The sequence below is a fragment of the Petaurus breviceps genome, unplaced genomic scaffold, assembly GCF_028583685.1.
Source record: "Petaurus breviceps papuanus isolate PSGF00001 unplaced genomic scaffold, PetGlider_PUasm1.0 90804, whole genome shotgun sequence".
Lineage (NCBI taxonomy): Eukaryota > Metazoa > Chordata > Mammalia > Diprotodontia > Petauridae > Petaurus > Petaurus breviceps.
The window spans coordinates 84,514-100,586 of NW_027187348.1; the positions used below are offsets into that span (position 1 = coordinate 84,514).

A 16,073-nucleotide genomic window follows, 5' to 3' on the forward strand; every position below is an offset into this window, starting at 1 on the left:
GTGGGGCTAGTCGTCTAGATCTGTTGTGAAGGCAGACGCCCGCAACACTCCACAGTGCCTGCCTTCCACCACCCTCATGGTCTATTGGAACAAATTGTTCCCAGCTGCCTGTTCTGCTGGTGGAAGTCTTCACGTGATTTGTGAAGGAACCCCCCCCCCACCCCAATCATTGGTGGGTTTGAGGCCTGTCAGTTACCCTTGATCTGGGTTAGCCCATCTGCTGAGATGGTTTTACTAGGCTACAGCTGATGCCCATACTACAGCTTCTTGAAGCCAAAGGTGAGAGAGCTGGGTGTCAGGTGGGTACCAAAGGTGGAAAGCAGTCCTGAAAAGGCCTCAGCAGCCCTCAGTAGAGGTACTAGTTTTCCCTGAACACTCTATACCCCACCCTAGTCCATAGTAGGTTTTTAATAAAAGCTGTGCTTTTTTGGGTGAATGAAGAAAACAAGTGTCTGCTTCACAGGCTAAGTATAAAATGAAGATTTTTTGTGTGTACAATTAAAATGGATCATAAAACTGTTAGTATATCAGTGATGCAGTTCTAAACTTGTAATGTATATGGCATGATGTATTTTTATCTTACAGAATAAATCAATTGTATATATTTTTTCTCTTGATAAATAGCTGTATGAAATTATTTCTTGAATATTTTTCTTCTCTTGTACAATATTCCAACATCCTACCAGTATTTGTCTTACAGGATTTTTTTTTTCTGTTCTGTATGATAGTACCTAATGTTGGCAAATTTTTTTTTGAAGTATACAGAGTGTTATAGGTTTTGGAATTTGTGGAAATAGATTTAGAGGATCAGCATTTACAAATAAAATATTTTATGTCTTAAAAAAAAAAAAAGAAAACAAGTGTTTGTCTACCTTCAAGAAATAAACCACACGGCTATAGAAACCCACAAAATTACACAGAAGCTAACCTCCCATTGAGAACAGCCCGGCAGGCCGGCAGGGAGCAGCCAGCACAGCACTCTGGGAGCTGACTCCAGCCCTTCGAGGAGCCAGAGGTTTTAGCCCCAGGGCAGGCCTGACCAACCACCAGTTGGAGGGACTTCAGATCACCAGCAGTTGTGGCCCTTTTCAGAATTATCAACACATAGATGCTAAGGACACAGTGAGAGGTCAGTGCAGTGTGGACTTTGGGATCCAGTAGTTGGGAGTGTGGTCGGCCTTAGCCCCCGCGGTGAGAAGTGGCTGAGGCACCGCCAAGAGGCAGCTTCAGCTCCTGGCCTGCAGAGTGTAGGGGGACCAACCAACCAGTCTGAGGGGTAATCACACTTTAACCTGCTTGGATCTGGATTGCGGTCTAGGGTGAAAGTCCTGGGGTGTGTGACCAGCTTGCCAGAGCGTGTGGAGGCTTCAGAGAGGGCACCCAACTAATACCTTCGGCAGCTGAGAATACCCCAGCATTTGGTACGAAGCTCCCCTGTCTGGTGGCAGAGGCCTACTGTGGCAAAAAGCCCAAAAGTAAAGTAATTGAGTGGCAACACGAGCAGGCAAAGGAAGCAAAGTAAACAGAGCAACCCAACTTTGCACTCCTATTTTGGGGACAAAAAGGATCAAAGCAGGAAGACAACAAAGTCAGAACTCTTGCACCAAAAGCTTCAAAGAAAAATATGAGCTTGTTACAGGCCACAGAGGACCTTAAGAAGCAAATAAGAGAAGTGGAGGAAAAATTGGGAAGAGAAATGATAATGATGCAAGAAAATTATGAAATGAGAGTCAACAGCCTGACTGAGGAAAATAACACCTTAAAAAATAGACTAACTCAAATGGCAAAAGAGGCTCAAAAAGGCAATGAGGAGAAGAATGCCTTAAAAAGTCGAATTTGCCAGATGGAAAAAGAATCTCAAAAGCTCAATGAGGAGAATCATGGCTTCAGAATTAGATTGGAGAAAATGGAAGCTAGTGCTTTATGAGAAATCAAGATGCTATTAAACAGATCCAAACAAATGAAAGAATAGAAGGCAATGTGAAATATCTCATGGGAAAAACAACTGACCTGGAAAATAGATCCAGGAGAGATAATTTTAAAATTATTGGACTACCTGAAAGCCATGATAAAGAAAGAACCTAGAAATCATCCTCCAAGAAATTTTCAAGGAAAACTGCCCTGATGTTTTTAGAAGCAGGAGGGCAAAATAGAAGTTGAAAGAATCTACCAATCACCTCCTGAAAAAGATCCCCAAAAGAAAACTCCTAGGAATATTATAGCCAGGTTTGTTACAAGTAGCCAGGAAGAAACAATTTGAATATTGTGGAAACATGATCAGGATAACACAGGATCTGGCAGCTTCTACACTGAGGGATTGAAGGGCTTGGAATATGATATTCTGTAGGTCAAAGGAGCTGGAATTAAAACCAAGAATCACCTACCCAGCAAAACTGATTATCATGTTTCAGGGGAAAATATGGTTATTCAGTGGTAGAGGACTTTAAAGTATTCTTGATGAAAAAACCAGAGTTGAATAGAAAATTTGACATTCAGATATAAGAAGCAAGAGAAGCATGAGAAGGTAAACAGGGAAAAGAAATCATAAGGAACTTATCAAAGTTGAACTATTTACATTCCTACATGGAAAAATGATAATTGTAACTAATGAAACTTTTCTCAGTGTGAAAATAGTAGAGGGGAATATATATATGTCTATATAGGAGGGTATATGGGAGTATGAATATGTATGTGAATGTGTATATACGTTTACAAGTATACATAGATAGAAGGCACAGGACCAATTTAATAGGAAGGGATGATACTTAAAAGGTGAAATTAAGAGGTGAGAGAGGAATATAATGAGAGGAGATGGGGAGAGACAGAATGGGGTAAACTATCTCATATAGAAGAGGCAAGGGAAAATGGTTACAATGGAGGGGAAGAACAGGAAGGCAAAAGGGAATGGGTCAACCTTATTCCCATTGAATTTGGCTCAGGAGAGAATGACATACACACTAAATAGGGTATCTCATCCTACAGGAGAGTAGGGGGGAAGGGGATGAGAGGGGGGATGATGGAAGGGAGGGCAGGCTGGGGGGGGAGGGAAGTTGGAAGCACCCACTTTTGAAAAGGGACAGGATCAAAGTAGAGAATAGAACAAGTGGGAGGTGGGATAGGAGTGAGGGAAATAATAGTCAGTCTTTTACAGTATATCCAAGATGGAAATGTTTTGCATAGCTACACATGTACAACCTATACTGAATTGCTTATCTTCCCAGTAAGGGTATGTGACAAGGTAGCAAGGGAATGAATCTGGAATTCAAAGTTTTAAAATTATATATCCAGGCACTGGGGCATAGAGATCTACCATGCCCTACTTGAAAAGTTGAAGGGGGTATGGGAGAAGATATGGGAGATAGCAGATTGGAGGAGGGGATATCCTGTGGGACCGCTATTTTGGGGTGGTGGGTAGGGGAAAAATGGGGAGAAAACTTGTAACTCAAAATCTGTCAGAAATGAATGATGTAAACCAGAAGTTAAAGCTTTTTGAAAAAAAAGTCAGTAAAAAAAAAAAAAAGAAATAAACCACAACCCCGACTCCACCAGTGAAAAGCTAATGAAAGGAGAGACGTAGTTTTTATTTTTGTTTAGTTCGACACCCAATTTCTTTTCTAGTTTGATTTCCACAGCCAATGGAACTACTGCAAATGGAAAATATGTACTTTTTGTACCTGCCATACATCTATGGTATAGGGGAAAAGTCTTTAGTACTTTGCAGTTTAGAAATGGGGTTATTCTTAGGGTGGGCTATCACCCCAAAGTAGGCCTCAGGATGTCAGGACACTAGGGAAGGTTCCTAGGGGCTCAAAGTCACGATTGGTTTTTTTTCCTATGAGAAAAAGCCCTGTTGTTGTTTTTCATGGGGTGGGGTGGGTGTTGGCTGATCTTTGCCTCTTTCCTATCAGAATATTCCCCAAGGCCAGGGGTCCTCCTTTCTGTCTATACTTGCTCTCTTGGTGGTCTCATAAATTCCCAAGGATTCAATGATCATCTCTATGTAGGTGACTCTCAAATCTACTTATCTAGCTTACCTCTCTCCCTATATCCCAGCCCCTCATTCCCAGCTGTCCACTGGCTAGCTCCACATAGACATAGGCAACTCAAAACTCCCTTATCATTGTCCCTAAATCCCTCCCCCAAACTTCCCTATTTCTCTTCAGACCACTGTCCTAGCAATGCCCTGTTTTTTTTTTTCAAGTCTTAACTTTCTTTAATCTTAAATCCTAAAACTAGATAGGTAGAAGAAACAGAGAATCCACTCTCAGAATGCAGGAGGGTAGAAAACTCAGGGGGTCCAAGGCACAGCAGGATCTCCCGACAAGGCACTGAGGCAGTGGGGAGAAGGGTGGAAGGCAAATCAGTTCCTCCACCTTTACTTCATATAAAAATAAGAAGGAGAGAGCTCTAGGCAGACCCTGTCTCCCCCCACCCCTTATCCACTAAGGGAAAATTCCACCTGAGAAGAGGCTCCAGCTACTTGAGATTGCTTCCAGGCTTGGGCCCCCAGATCAGAAGTGGGGACAGCAAAGGGACAGAGATTCACAAACAAGGGCCATGAATGCCCACCCTCCCAAATACGGAGGAGGCAGACTTCACAAACAGGGATCACAGGTGCCCCTCAAACAAATAAGGGTCAAAACTGTCCCCTAAACACAGACAGGATTGCCTCCCATTCAGTTACAGATGAGATGCCTCTCAAATAGACATAAGAACTGGGCCATTCACTCTCACAAATGCACTCTTCAAAAAAAAAACTTTGGGCAGGAGAGTTCACAAGGTAAGATGTCAGCCTCTGCTGCTCTCGGGTCTTTTTTTTTTTTCTAGCTGGTCCGAAGCTGATAATCCCCACTCTGGGTGATGTATCGAACCCAGGGAAGGGCCTGGTAACCACTCTTCTCAATGATCTTCATGTACCGGATCTGAATCCCAGAGACAGTGAAATAAAGAATCTCAAATTTGACAGAGATGGGAGGCCGGCCCTCCACCTCCTCTTTCTCCACGCTGGGTAAGCCAAAATGTGCTCTCATTAGGTACTCCTTTCCTCCAGGAAAGGACTTGATGTTCCAGATAACCACATTTTTCTCAGGCAGGTATTTGGCACTGCCCACACTGGTTTTGAATCGAGGGGAATCTGCATCACTGGGCACTGGGACCGCGATCTCCACACTGTTGGCCACTGACTGCTTCTTAAACTGGCCTTTAGCTTTAACCATAATCTCTACTCGGCTATGTGAGAACTTCTCAATGACAGACTCAATCCAGATCAGTGGTTTTACCTGGGTGTTGAGCCGATAAGACATGAGCTCAAAGTTACCATCAGGTGGAATGAAGGAGATGGTTCGATCATTGTCAAATCTCGAAAGCTGTACACACTGATGGAACTTAACATCTTCCAATTCTACAGACTTGTTTTTGTTGCTTGAAAGTCCAGTGAGTTCAAAAAGCACCCTGTCATTGAGACCCAATCTCAGCTCTGGCATGCCAGACAAAAACACCTTCAGCTTAATGGTGCCCACAATCTCACTCAGCAGCACACTCCCATTGGCATTGACCAGTAGGTTGACAGACTCAATCACATCAATGAAAACCTCATTCTTCTTATATTTGATACCCTCCGAGCGCCAGGACACAGCATTGGTGACTGTTGGGGGCACCCGGGATTTGGCTGTCTCTAATTTGTTGCCTTGCTGGGTGATGTATTCCTGGAGGATTTTGCTGTCCGTGGTCTGTGGAAAGCCAAAATCCATGAGCTCATCCAACAGCTCATAGACAATGACGAAATTGTCCCGGATGCTCTCCTCCTCTAGCTCCTTGAAGTACTCAGAGAATACCTCCACAGCTTTGTAGAGGAATGAATACACCAGGGAAGCGTTGGCATTCTTGAGTGTGGTGGCCACCAAGTAAAAGTTGCTATGTTTGATCCACAGGAAGTGCACCCTGCCATGGGTCAGCAATGGAGTCAGGGCTCCTTCTTCTTCCTTCTGCATCAGCAGGGGCATGAAGTGGTCAATCTCTGCCATGTTCACGTCCCCCTTATAGTTCTGGCAGATCAAGGGCTTCCCCTTCATGTCCAGAATGAAAACAGCAGAGGCAGACATGGCGGTAGCAGGGCTCAGGCAGAGCAGAGGCCTTGCTAGGGGCAACAGGGAGGAGAACTTCCGCAATGCCCTGTTTTTACAGTGTTGAAGTTTATCTTTCACTTTTCTCTCTTCATTACCTTCCATAACCAATTAATTGTTAGGTGTGGTCGCATCTACTTCTGTAATATCTCCTATATTGGTCCCCTTTCTTTACACTTCCATTGCCACTAGCCCAGGTTGGGCCCTCACCAGTAACCTCCTTTCTGTTTCTCCCCTCTCTGATCCTTCCTCCTCACAGCTGCTAAGTTGCCATTCCTAAAACCCAAGTGTGATCATTTTAACTCAAGTCCTTGACAGTCTTCAGTGGCTTATTGCATTTAGGGTAAAATGCAACCTCCCTCAGTCTGGCATTTAAAGCCCTTCAGCAAGCTACCTTCCTACCTCTCCAGTAATAATGATTGTACATAAATAAAATTTAAGAGCTACCATTAATAGAATACATTAAAGTTCTATATGTGTTATCTCATTTGATCTTCAAAACCACCTTGGGAGGAAGGTACTATTATTATCCCCATTTTAGAGATGGATAAACTGAGGTGAATAAATGAAATGACTTGCCCAGAGGCCCACAGCTAAGTGTCCAAGGCAGTTCTTGAACTCAGTTCTTTCTGACTCTAAGTCCAACATTATTCTGTGCTACCAAATTGCTTCTAGGACATATGCCTCTAGATATTTTGCATCATTCTTACATGTACTCTTCTGGAGCCAAATGACCATACCACTCCCTGAAACTGATTATCCATCTTCCATCTGTATTCCTTCTCACAAGCTTCCCCCCACAAACTCCTAGAACACATTTTGCCCCTCACTTCTGCCTCTAGAATCCCCAGCTTCCTTCAAGAAGCAGTCTAGCTGCCCTTCTCCTAAAGGAAGCCTCCTCCACCCACCCTCCATTCATTAGTGTTCTCTTCCTCTTCAAATGAACGTGGACAGAGTCAAGCACGCATGTTCTAACCCTCCCACTATCCCCGAGTAGAATGTAAATTCCATGAGGGCAAGGATTATTGAGCATTTTCTTTTATCCATCATACTTAGCCTTGCCCAGAGGTGCTTAAGAAATGGAATGAGACAATATAGTTGGGGTGGGCAGGCAGGGATGGCCAGTTTCAGGTAAGAGTATGCCACTCTCCTGATAAAATCTGATTTTAGGGGACTCAGTACTTGGCATACTCAAAAGATTCCTTTATAGCCTCAGGACTGGTGCAGTTATGGTACAAATGATGCCAAAGGAAGGATGGCTAAGGGAGGTGGAGGAAATCTTGAGATTGAATCTAATCCAAATTTTCAGTGAAAACTAAAGGTCCAGGGAGAGCAAATGCTGGACTAACAAGAGGAAAAGTATTCGAAATCAAAGGATACAAAGTGTAAAGTAAAAGGGTTATTTTTAACAGGCAAGAAAATATTACATAAAACTGGGGAAAAAAAAGACCTTTACTGCATGAGGGAAGGTTTTACTTTAACCTAACAGAAAAGTATGTGTTTGTAATTATGTAATGGGGAAAGTTTTGCAATCTTATAGGCATGTGACTCTTGGTTTAAATAAAATGACTGCTGTAATCAATGGGTGGTCTTTCATATAGGTTGTTTAGAAGTGGAAATGCGACTGCTTATTAAAAAGGGTTTAGTCATAGAACTTCAGATACTGAAAGGGCTGAAGATATCTAATCAAACCCCACCTCGTTTCAAGTGAGGAAACTGAGGTCCTTGCATGTAGCAGAGAAGAAATAGGGCAAAGAAGCAGAAGCTCCTGGAAAGCATGATTTCAGAGAAAGACATTCCTTACAATCTGAGATAACAGTTGGATGGGTTGCCTTATGAAATATATTCCTCAGCCCTGCAGGTTTTTAAGTGGAAGTTGGATGATCAGCTGCCATAAAGGAGAGGTTGAACTAGACAACTTAGAGACCCTTTCTACCTCTGAGGTTCTATGATGTTCAATATATACCACAGTAGGTGTCTGGTTGTTTCAGTCATGACCCCATTTGGGGTTTTCTTGGCAAAGATACTGCAGTGGTTTGCCCTTTCCTTCTTCAGCTCATTTTACAGATGGGGAAACTGAGGCAAATGCTAAGTGACTTCCTCAGGATCATATATATATGTATATATCTATATATATGTATATATCTATATCTCTGAGGTCAGATTTGAACTCACAACGATGAGTCTTCCTGACTTCTGACCCAGTGATCGATTCACTGTGCTACCTAGTTGCCCAACATTCATCATTAGGGACAGAATTCCTGATGCCCAGGTGGTGCTTCCTGCTTCACATGATACTGCCATTGCTCATGGTTTGGTAGGTCACCAAGAACTATGCAGTAAAAACTCTTGAGCACCAAACTATAAGGAGCTCTGTCTGAACCCCTGACCCCAATCAACAGTTGACTCACAAAGAAAGACTTTTTTTTCTCAAAGCTAAAATTTATTCTGTACAAGGTTCCACTGTACATTAGACATTCTCTTTTACTCTTGCTTACACAGTAAGCAAGTGTACACCAGCCCCTTGGCTCAGGTTTACAGGTCTCCCCTGGAGAAGGGGGTCAGGCCAGCTAAACCTACTGGATCTTCCCCTTAATGCACTGGGGTGCCTCAATCTGAGGAGCACAAGTTGATGCTGGGTCTGCTGGTGGGGAGAGGACCCATGGAGCTCAGGTCCTTGGGGCTGAATAATCTTCCTTTCCAGAGACCCAGTGGAGTTGTATCCATCTACCTAAGGGCAGAACCAGGCCCTTGTTGGGGAGAAACACTAAGGGCTGAGGCAGCATGTCCCAAAGCCCTCATGGCTGTAGCTCTCAGGATGGTACTAAAGACTAATGCCAAAAGGAGCCAACGGGGCAGCGTGGGTGTCCCTGAGAAACTCAGTCCAAGGGGCCTATGTCTGAGAAGCTCTGAGGGGAGGAGGGAATGGAAGGGGAAAAGGGAATAAATTAAAAGAAAAACTGGGAAAGGTGCCAGGGAAATGGTTTGTACTGTCCTTTTAAATGCCTAGGAAGTGGAACCATAGATTGATTGGAGGAAGTGGGTAGGGAGAATCAGACACCTTGTCATGAGAGAAGTTCTCCTCACCTACTTGCCTCTTCATCTCACTGCACTGTGAAGTCAAGTCAGTCAGTGGTGTAAGGACACAGCTCCTATTCCCCCAGCAGTTTGAGCATGGCACTGGGGGAAGGGAAAACAAGGCAGAGGGATATATCTGGGAAGGGCATTCCCCTAGTCCCCAAATGCTGTAAGGCACAATTCTCAGAGGCAACTAGGATCCATCCAAAAAGCTTTAAAAAAAAAAAAAGAAACTTGTTAGATGCCAATTCTATAATGGGTGTGCCCGGGGCCCTGCTGACATACTTGCCTAGCACCGCTGGGGGATACTGTTAGAAAAAGTTGTGCTTGACAAGTTAAAAAAGAAAACCAACACAACTCCCCAGCTGCAAAGAGGCATATGAGAGAACATCTCCAGTCTGAGAACTCTGCTTGTAGTTGTTTGAAAAACAAAAAGAAAGGAAAAAGAAAATTGGGCTTTTAAAAACAAAAACTGCTTGTTTCAAAAAAAATATCCCACAATCAGTTCCTCTGGAGTTAGCAGCGTCAGGAGACCTCTTGGCTCACGTGTGATGTTGGTAAGCTGGCATTCCGGGTAGGGTCTCCTCTCTGCAGAGCCAGCATGGCCAGGCACAGTCCTCCTAGGTAGGCTCCCGAGGGTGGGGTCTCCTCAGGAGGAGTTGGAGGCCAGACAGCAGCAAATGGATGAGGGTCTTCTCCCCACAAACTGCTGTTATTTATTACACACATGGAAAACACAAGTTTAAAAAAAGAAAACACGAGAAGTCGAGGGAGCGCCTTGCTGACTCCAGTCTCCTCGTCCTCCTGCTTTCTCCCAGCCAGGTCTGAGCGAACCTTGCGAACACCTAGCTCCTCTCTCCCGGCCCCTGACCAGGCTGCATAAACTCCTGCTCGGCAGCTTTATTTTAGTTTATTACTCTCTCTTTCGCTTTCATTTGCAGTTTCTTTTTTTTTGTCTTTTAAAAAAAACTTGGGATGTGGGGCTGCCACAGGGAGGGGAAGATGGGGTGTGGCGCCCCTGCCGCTACATACGGGAGGGTGGACTGGCCAGTTCGTAAAAGAGCAAATAGGCATCACTGCTTCGCACTTGGCTGGAGGACATGGGTGTGACGCTGTGGAGAAAGGAGGGACAGTCAATGTCATGGTCAAGGGCCAGCCAGGGGACATTTCTGGAAAACTAACACTCATATGGGGCAACTACTTTGCTACTACTAAAACTTTTCAATAGCCCCCAGCTCTTTGCTTGATGAAATACAGAAACTCTGCTCTTCCTGACCCAAAAAGATGAGCCCACCCATGCCTACTGGGAGAGGGGGATAGGCACACCTTTCCCAAGACTACTCACCTGGAGTCATTGAAAGTGTGCCATTCTCCTGTCACTGGACTCCGACAATAGGCAGTATAGTGGCCGCCCATGGTGGTTCCAGAGTGATTGGACACAGCATATAGGTTGTAAACAGCATGGTCTAAGTAAATAAAAACTGACTCAGACTGCAAGCAGCAAAGGGCACAAGGCTTCAAGCCCCTACGGGTCTGAGCCACCCTTCATTCTATCCTTTCTCCTGTTCTCAGTTGGCTCTCAGTATTCCTCTTGTCCCTCATTCTCATCCTAAAGGTAGTGATGTCTCCCCCTCTCCCCTTCATCCCCACCCAAATTCTGTTAAGGCACTCACTGGTGTTCTCTGAGGCAAATTCTCTTAAGTCCAGGTCTCTCAGTGGGAAGTTCACAAATGTTGTGAGTTTGCTGGTTCGTATCCTGGATTCTGAGAATCGCTTTAGATCTGGAATTGGTTTGAGTTAAGAGCAGAGAGGATAGTATTTGTTCCTCACATACTGTCTGGGAGCACCTAGGTGGTATAGTGAATAGAGCCCTGGCCACAGAGTCAGGAGGACCTGAGTTCAAATCCTGCCTCAGACAGTTAACACTTACTAGCCATGTAACCTTGAGCAAGTCACTTAACCCCAGTTGCACTCCGTCCCCCCTCAAAAAAAAAAAAAAAGCAAAAATAACAACCAAAAAAACCACTCACAGAATACTAAGTAAAGGCACCATGCTAAGTGCTATAAGAACAAAGTCCAAATAATGAATACAGAAATCCTAATTGAGCTTTCTGGTTTTTAAGAAAACAGAAAAATAGTCAAGAGAGAAGAAATAAAAATGGCTAATATTTACAAAGCATGTAAGTTGTGCTAGGCATTATGCTAAGCACTTTACAATTATCTCTCCTTTGATCCTCACAATAGCCCTGGGAGATAGGTGCTACTGTGATTCCCATTTTACAGATGAGAAAAGTGAGAGAGAAAATAAGTGATCTTCCCAGGGTCACACTAGTAAGTATCTGAGGACAGATTTGAACTCAGAGGTCTTCCTAACTTGGTGCTTGGTGCTCTATCCACTGTACCACCTGACTCACACAAGGAGGATTTCATGATTCCATTCCTGTATCACTCTCACCTCCCCACAATTCAAACAGTCCATTTCACTACTCTTCACCCTCCCCAAAAGCAAGGTGCCTATCTTGTTAGGCTCTAAGGATACGGAGCACCAAGATCTTTGGGAACTTCTGGATGGAGAATTTCTTTATACACCTTTTTCTGGCTCGGCAGCGACAGCATGTCTGAAAAGCAAAAGAAACACAATGGATGAGTTGTGGGGAAAATCACAGGATCTGATGGTAGTGAACCCTAGTGCTTGATCAGCTGAATATCAAGTAAACTAAGGTATTAACAAAAAGCTGTTATTTGCCTATTGGGAAGCATCACTTACTGGCTTCTCATCTCCATCAAGCACATCCTCTTTGGTGAAGAGCCTCATGCAGTCCATCAGGGTCACCTCAGGATAGCCCCGCTAGGAGGATACAGAGCTAAGGTAAGAGGCCATGGAGAGGAAAGGATGGGAAGGGGAGTTTCAGAAGCCGGCTAGCAGCCAGAATTACCTTAGCAATGGGTAGGGAGAGGTCCCAGAAGGGGTCAAAGACGGTAGAGCAATAACCACACTCGGTACATGTCAGGGAGCTCTTTAGCTGCCCAACAAAGAGATCTGGGGAAAAGATGGAAGTGAGACATATAAGCAAGAAGGATAAGGACACGCATTAATACACTTTGTGCTATGCACTCATGTCTTTTTTCGGTATCCTAACGGTACTGCTATCAAACACTAAATCCTTGTGAGGGACAGTGATCTTCAGGATCTTATTCTTGGGGATGCCCATCCTCTTTCTCCAATTACTCAGGTGCAAAATGAATATCAAACTTGAGCTTCCCAACAGATAATTCCCAGTACTCACCCCCAATCCGACTGTCTTCCCGTTCCAGATATTTCCTCCACATTTGTCGCCCTTTCTCCTCATCACTGGGGTACCCAGAAAGAGAAAGATTAAATAAGAATTGAGTTAAGACCCAGATTATTATAAAATACAAGGGTAATAAAAGCTCTGATCCAAAATGGCACTCAGATCTAACGTAGGATCGGATATCCTACTTTGGTTCTCTTGGTCATTTCCCTGGAGTCTTTTGCTTTTGTGGGGAAAGATGGAAGAACCCATTTTTTCTTTAAGCTTTTCTTTTTGCCCATTCTCTTCTCTTCTCTCACTTACGGAAGGTGATCGAGGTTCTCAGGGTTGGATTTAGGCCGTACTGTGACCCGGTTCACCTCATTATGGAGTCCATCCAGTAGAAAACGAAGGAACTCCTGAGCATCCTGCTGACTAAACCAAGAGAAGGGAAGACAGCAAGGGATAAGGGACAGGACGAGTAGGTCACACGCATTTCCCCAGAAGTTCTCAACTGTCCCCTTCACCCACCCTGGGAAGAGACATCTCTCTGCAGAAGCCTTACTTATAGCCAACGAATCGGGGTGCGAATCTCTGGATCTGGGTCTTGAACTCTGATGGGCTCACCACATCATTAGCTGATGAAGTCCATATGGTCTGGATCAGTTTTGCGAATTCTATTGGAAAGAAAAGGTGTCTGAAAATGCCAGGATGTGGAATAGTCCATTAAGGGTATCTGAAACTGGGGCCCTAAACCAAAGTAGGCAGATGTCAAAAAAAAAAAAAAAAGGGAAAATGGCAGAGACCATGACCAAGGGATACTGAAAGGGAGACTAGAGAACAGCTAAAGCAGGTGTCATGTAAAGAAGGGGAAATGGATTTCCAGACAGCATGGGTTAAAAGGACAAGTGCCCAAAGACTCCTCACCCTCCATAAGGGCTGTGTGTGCATGGCTGCTGCTATTGAGGTCACGGAGGTAGAGCCTCTGGAGGCAATAATCTCTCAGTTCCCGGGTGTTGCTCAGGCACTGCAGGATTGAGTTCATGAAGCACTGAAAGAGATGACAGGAGCCATTATTGGGCAAAGCAGAGAGATAAGGTATCTGTACACTTTAAGCAAGGCTTGAGAATTGCATTCTCCACCCCCACCCCAAGTGTTTCTGTTCTTAGAATTTGTGCTTTAATTTATCAAGGAATAAAAATATCAATGTGCCAGGAAAAATGGAATATTAAGGCATTAAAAATACACATTTATAAAAAATGATATTAAAATGCATCCCTCATTGGGACTCCAACCTCCTTTCCCCCCACCAATATGCTATGTCCTAGGCGACTGCCTACTTTACCTATCCCTAGTCTCAGCTCAGTCCGTAGGAGAGATGTGTGGCCTCAGTCTAGAGTTCTAGCTTCCCTAGCATACAGGAACTCTTTGGTTTACCCCAGATATGAATCCTCCCACAACCTCAAGTTCCTCTTTTCATTAAGTGAAAGGATTGTTGACCTGTAGTAAATTCCCTGTGTCAGCATAGGATGATGTAAAGAGTTATTTACTATATGGGTGTGCAACAGGGTGTGGGAAAGATTGGGAATAAGGGAGTAGAGAATGGAGGGATACCCCTGAGGGGAAGGATCAGACAGGATGTTATCACTGCCAGTTAAAAGGGCAGCTCCCCTTCAGCAGGGCTTTTTTTCTGGGGAATTGAGGCAATCATAATTCTAGGAAATGCCAACCAGGAAAGGAAGGCACCAATTGGCTTAGCAGGTGGTTATCTTGCCTACAGCTAGGTGGGTGGCTCTAGTTAGGATGCTCTGCCAGGAACAGGATGGGGGAGTCTTGAGGAACAGCTGGGTTGGGTAGAGATGTGCTGTTTAGGTTTAGTACTCACCGTGTTCCCAAGGTTTCGAAGACCAGCCAGACCCTGGGTGCTTTTAGAGGTCTGTAAAAAAAAAAATACATAAAACATTAGGCAGAAGCCTAGTCAGCTATGCAGGCAGGGCTTGTGCTAGGTCCACAGCCCCATTCTGATAGGGGCCTTGGACTTCCCTAAGCCACAAATATTATTTTCAACAGGCTCTCTTTACCTCTTAGGTCTGTGCTCCTTGTGGGAAGGAGAGGTAAAGAAGGCAAAGAACAAAGAAACAAAAGTGCTCTTCAAAATTTTGCTTTTTTGTCAAAAACTATTTTATTTAATTATTTTTCACCTTTTCACTTATCTTTACTATTTTTCTCCTCTACAGCAGGCAAGGGCTAGCCATTAAGGCTGGGAAATAGGAATGAGGACATTTGGGTTTCCCTCTACTTCTTTCTATGGGAGACTGCAAGTCAAAAAATTGGGGTTTTCTTCATGGCTCTGACTTATAGGATCATAGGATTTTAGAGTTGGAAGGGACCTCTGAGATCATCTAGTCCAACCCCCTCATTTTATAGATGAAGAAAATGAAGCCCAGAGAAGTTAAGTGACTTGCCCAAGGTGAATAATCCCTAATAGTACCATGGTTGCCCAATATACAAAGTGGGAGCTACAATGGCCAAGTCAAAGAGGGCTTGAAAAGTTTAATGAAATAAATCATAAACCATATTTTCAGATCCTCAGCTGAGAGAAGCTCAAGTCTCTGCCAGTCCAAAATGCCATTGACAGGTGGAATTCCTTCCTGCTTCGCTCAACTCCCAAGGGCTGATGAATTAAGAGCTAGGAGAATCTTCCTTCCCTGGCTCCATGGCTTGGGTTCTGACATCCTGAGAGGCTACTGGCTGGGAATCCTAGTGATGGCAAATTAGGGTGATTTGATATCACTCAGATAGCTAAGCAGAGATAAAAGTCTGGCTGAAGGGTGCTATTCTTACTCACATCCCTATAATGGGGGCTGGTGAGAAGTGATGCAGGTAGAACAGGTGCTCAGGCAGGAAGTCGGGATGCCCATTGTCAAGGCCCCTTTACTAATCCAAGTAGGCAGAAAGTCTAAAGTGTCAAAAGGGGTTAAAACAGTATCTTCACGATGTTTTCCACCTCTACTTCTAGGGAGATGGTCCAGGATCAGACAGCTCCAGAGCTGTACTGGCTGGGGCTTGCGTGGGGCCAGCTCAACCCTCATCAGAACAGGAGCTTGAAATAGCTCAGCTAAAATTACTCCTGCTATACACTGACAGCCTACATAGTTGTCAGAGGCTCACTACCCCAGGAAAAGTGGTCAGGGAAAGGAGAGCTGGGTGGATGTGGGGGCTTCTTTTAAATGTTGCTTTGATGAGCTCATAACTAAGTTTTAAGATCTCCCTTAGTTACAAAGCTGAATCCCAGCATGTGAAGTCAGATTGTGCCACTGAAAAAGAGCCCTTAAATGTGTAGTCACAGGGAAAAGTATGTTGACACCATGTGAAAGCTGTCATCCCTGAGGAGGAGAACAGGATGCCAGGGTTGATACTGTATGGCTCTAACTAAAAAAACAGAAAGTAAGATTTGGGGCTTAGGGCAGGTTAGCTTGCAGTATATCCTGATAAGGAAGAGGTTTGTTGATGCATCTTTAGGGTAGAAACCTTACTAAAAAAATATACAAGGGGCCCGGGAGAAGTATAATGGAATTTAACACATTGTTGAGACTGTAAC

At 44.2% G+C, this 16,073-nt stretch overlaps 1 protein-coding gene and 1 pseudogene across 5 annotated transcripts in view; both read right to left on the minus strand.

Moving 5' to 3' along the window:
- Positions 1–4,186: 4,186 nt before the first annotated feature.
- On the minus strand, positions 4,187–6,163 carry LOC138147538 (AP-1 complex subunit mu-2 pseudogene; annotated as a pseudogene).
- Positions 6,164–8,543: 2,380 nt separating this feature from the next.
- USP2 (ubiquitin specific peptidase 2) overlaps positions 8,544–16,073 on the minus strand; it is a 30,745-nt gene continuing 23,215 nt past the window's right edge. For all 5 annotated transcript variants that reach the window (XM_069070040.1, XM_069070041.1, XM_069070042.1 and 2 more), the window contains 11 exons: positions 14,358–14,408; positions 13,400–13,523; positions 13,038–13,149; positions 12,797–12,907; positions 12,488–12,552; positions 12,137–12,240; positions 11,968–12,048; positions 11,740–11,818; positions 10,874–10,981; positions 10,546–10,666; positions 8,544–10,312 (listed from right to left, as the gene is read on the minus strand). In XM_069070040.1, coding sequence (XP_068926141.1) covers positions 10,225–10,312; positions 10,546–10,666; positions 10,874–10,981; positions 11,740–11,818; positions 11,968–12,048; positions 12,137–12,240; positions 12,488–12,552; positions 12,797–12,907; positions 13,038–13,149; positions 13,400–13,523; positions 14,358–14,408 — 1,044 coding nt within the window. In that variant the 3' untranslated portion in view covers positions 8,544–10,224. The remainder of the gene's footprint in view (positions 10,313–10,545; positions 10,667–10,873; positions 10,982–11,739; positions 11,819–11,967; positions 12,049–12,136; positions 12,241–12,487; positions 12,553–12,796; positions 12,908–13,037; positions 13,150–13,399; positions 13,524–14,357; positions 14,409–16,073) is intronic.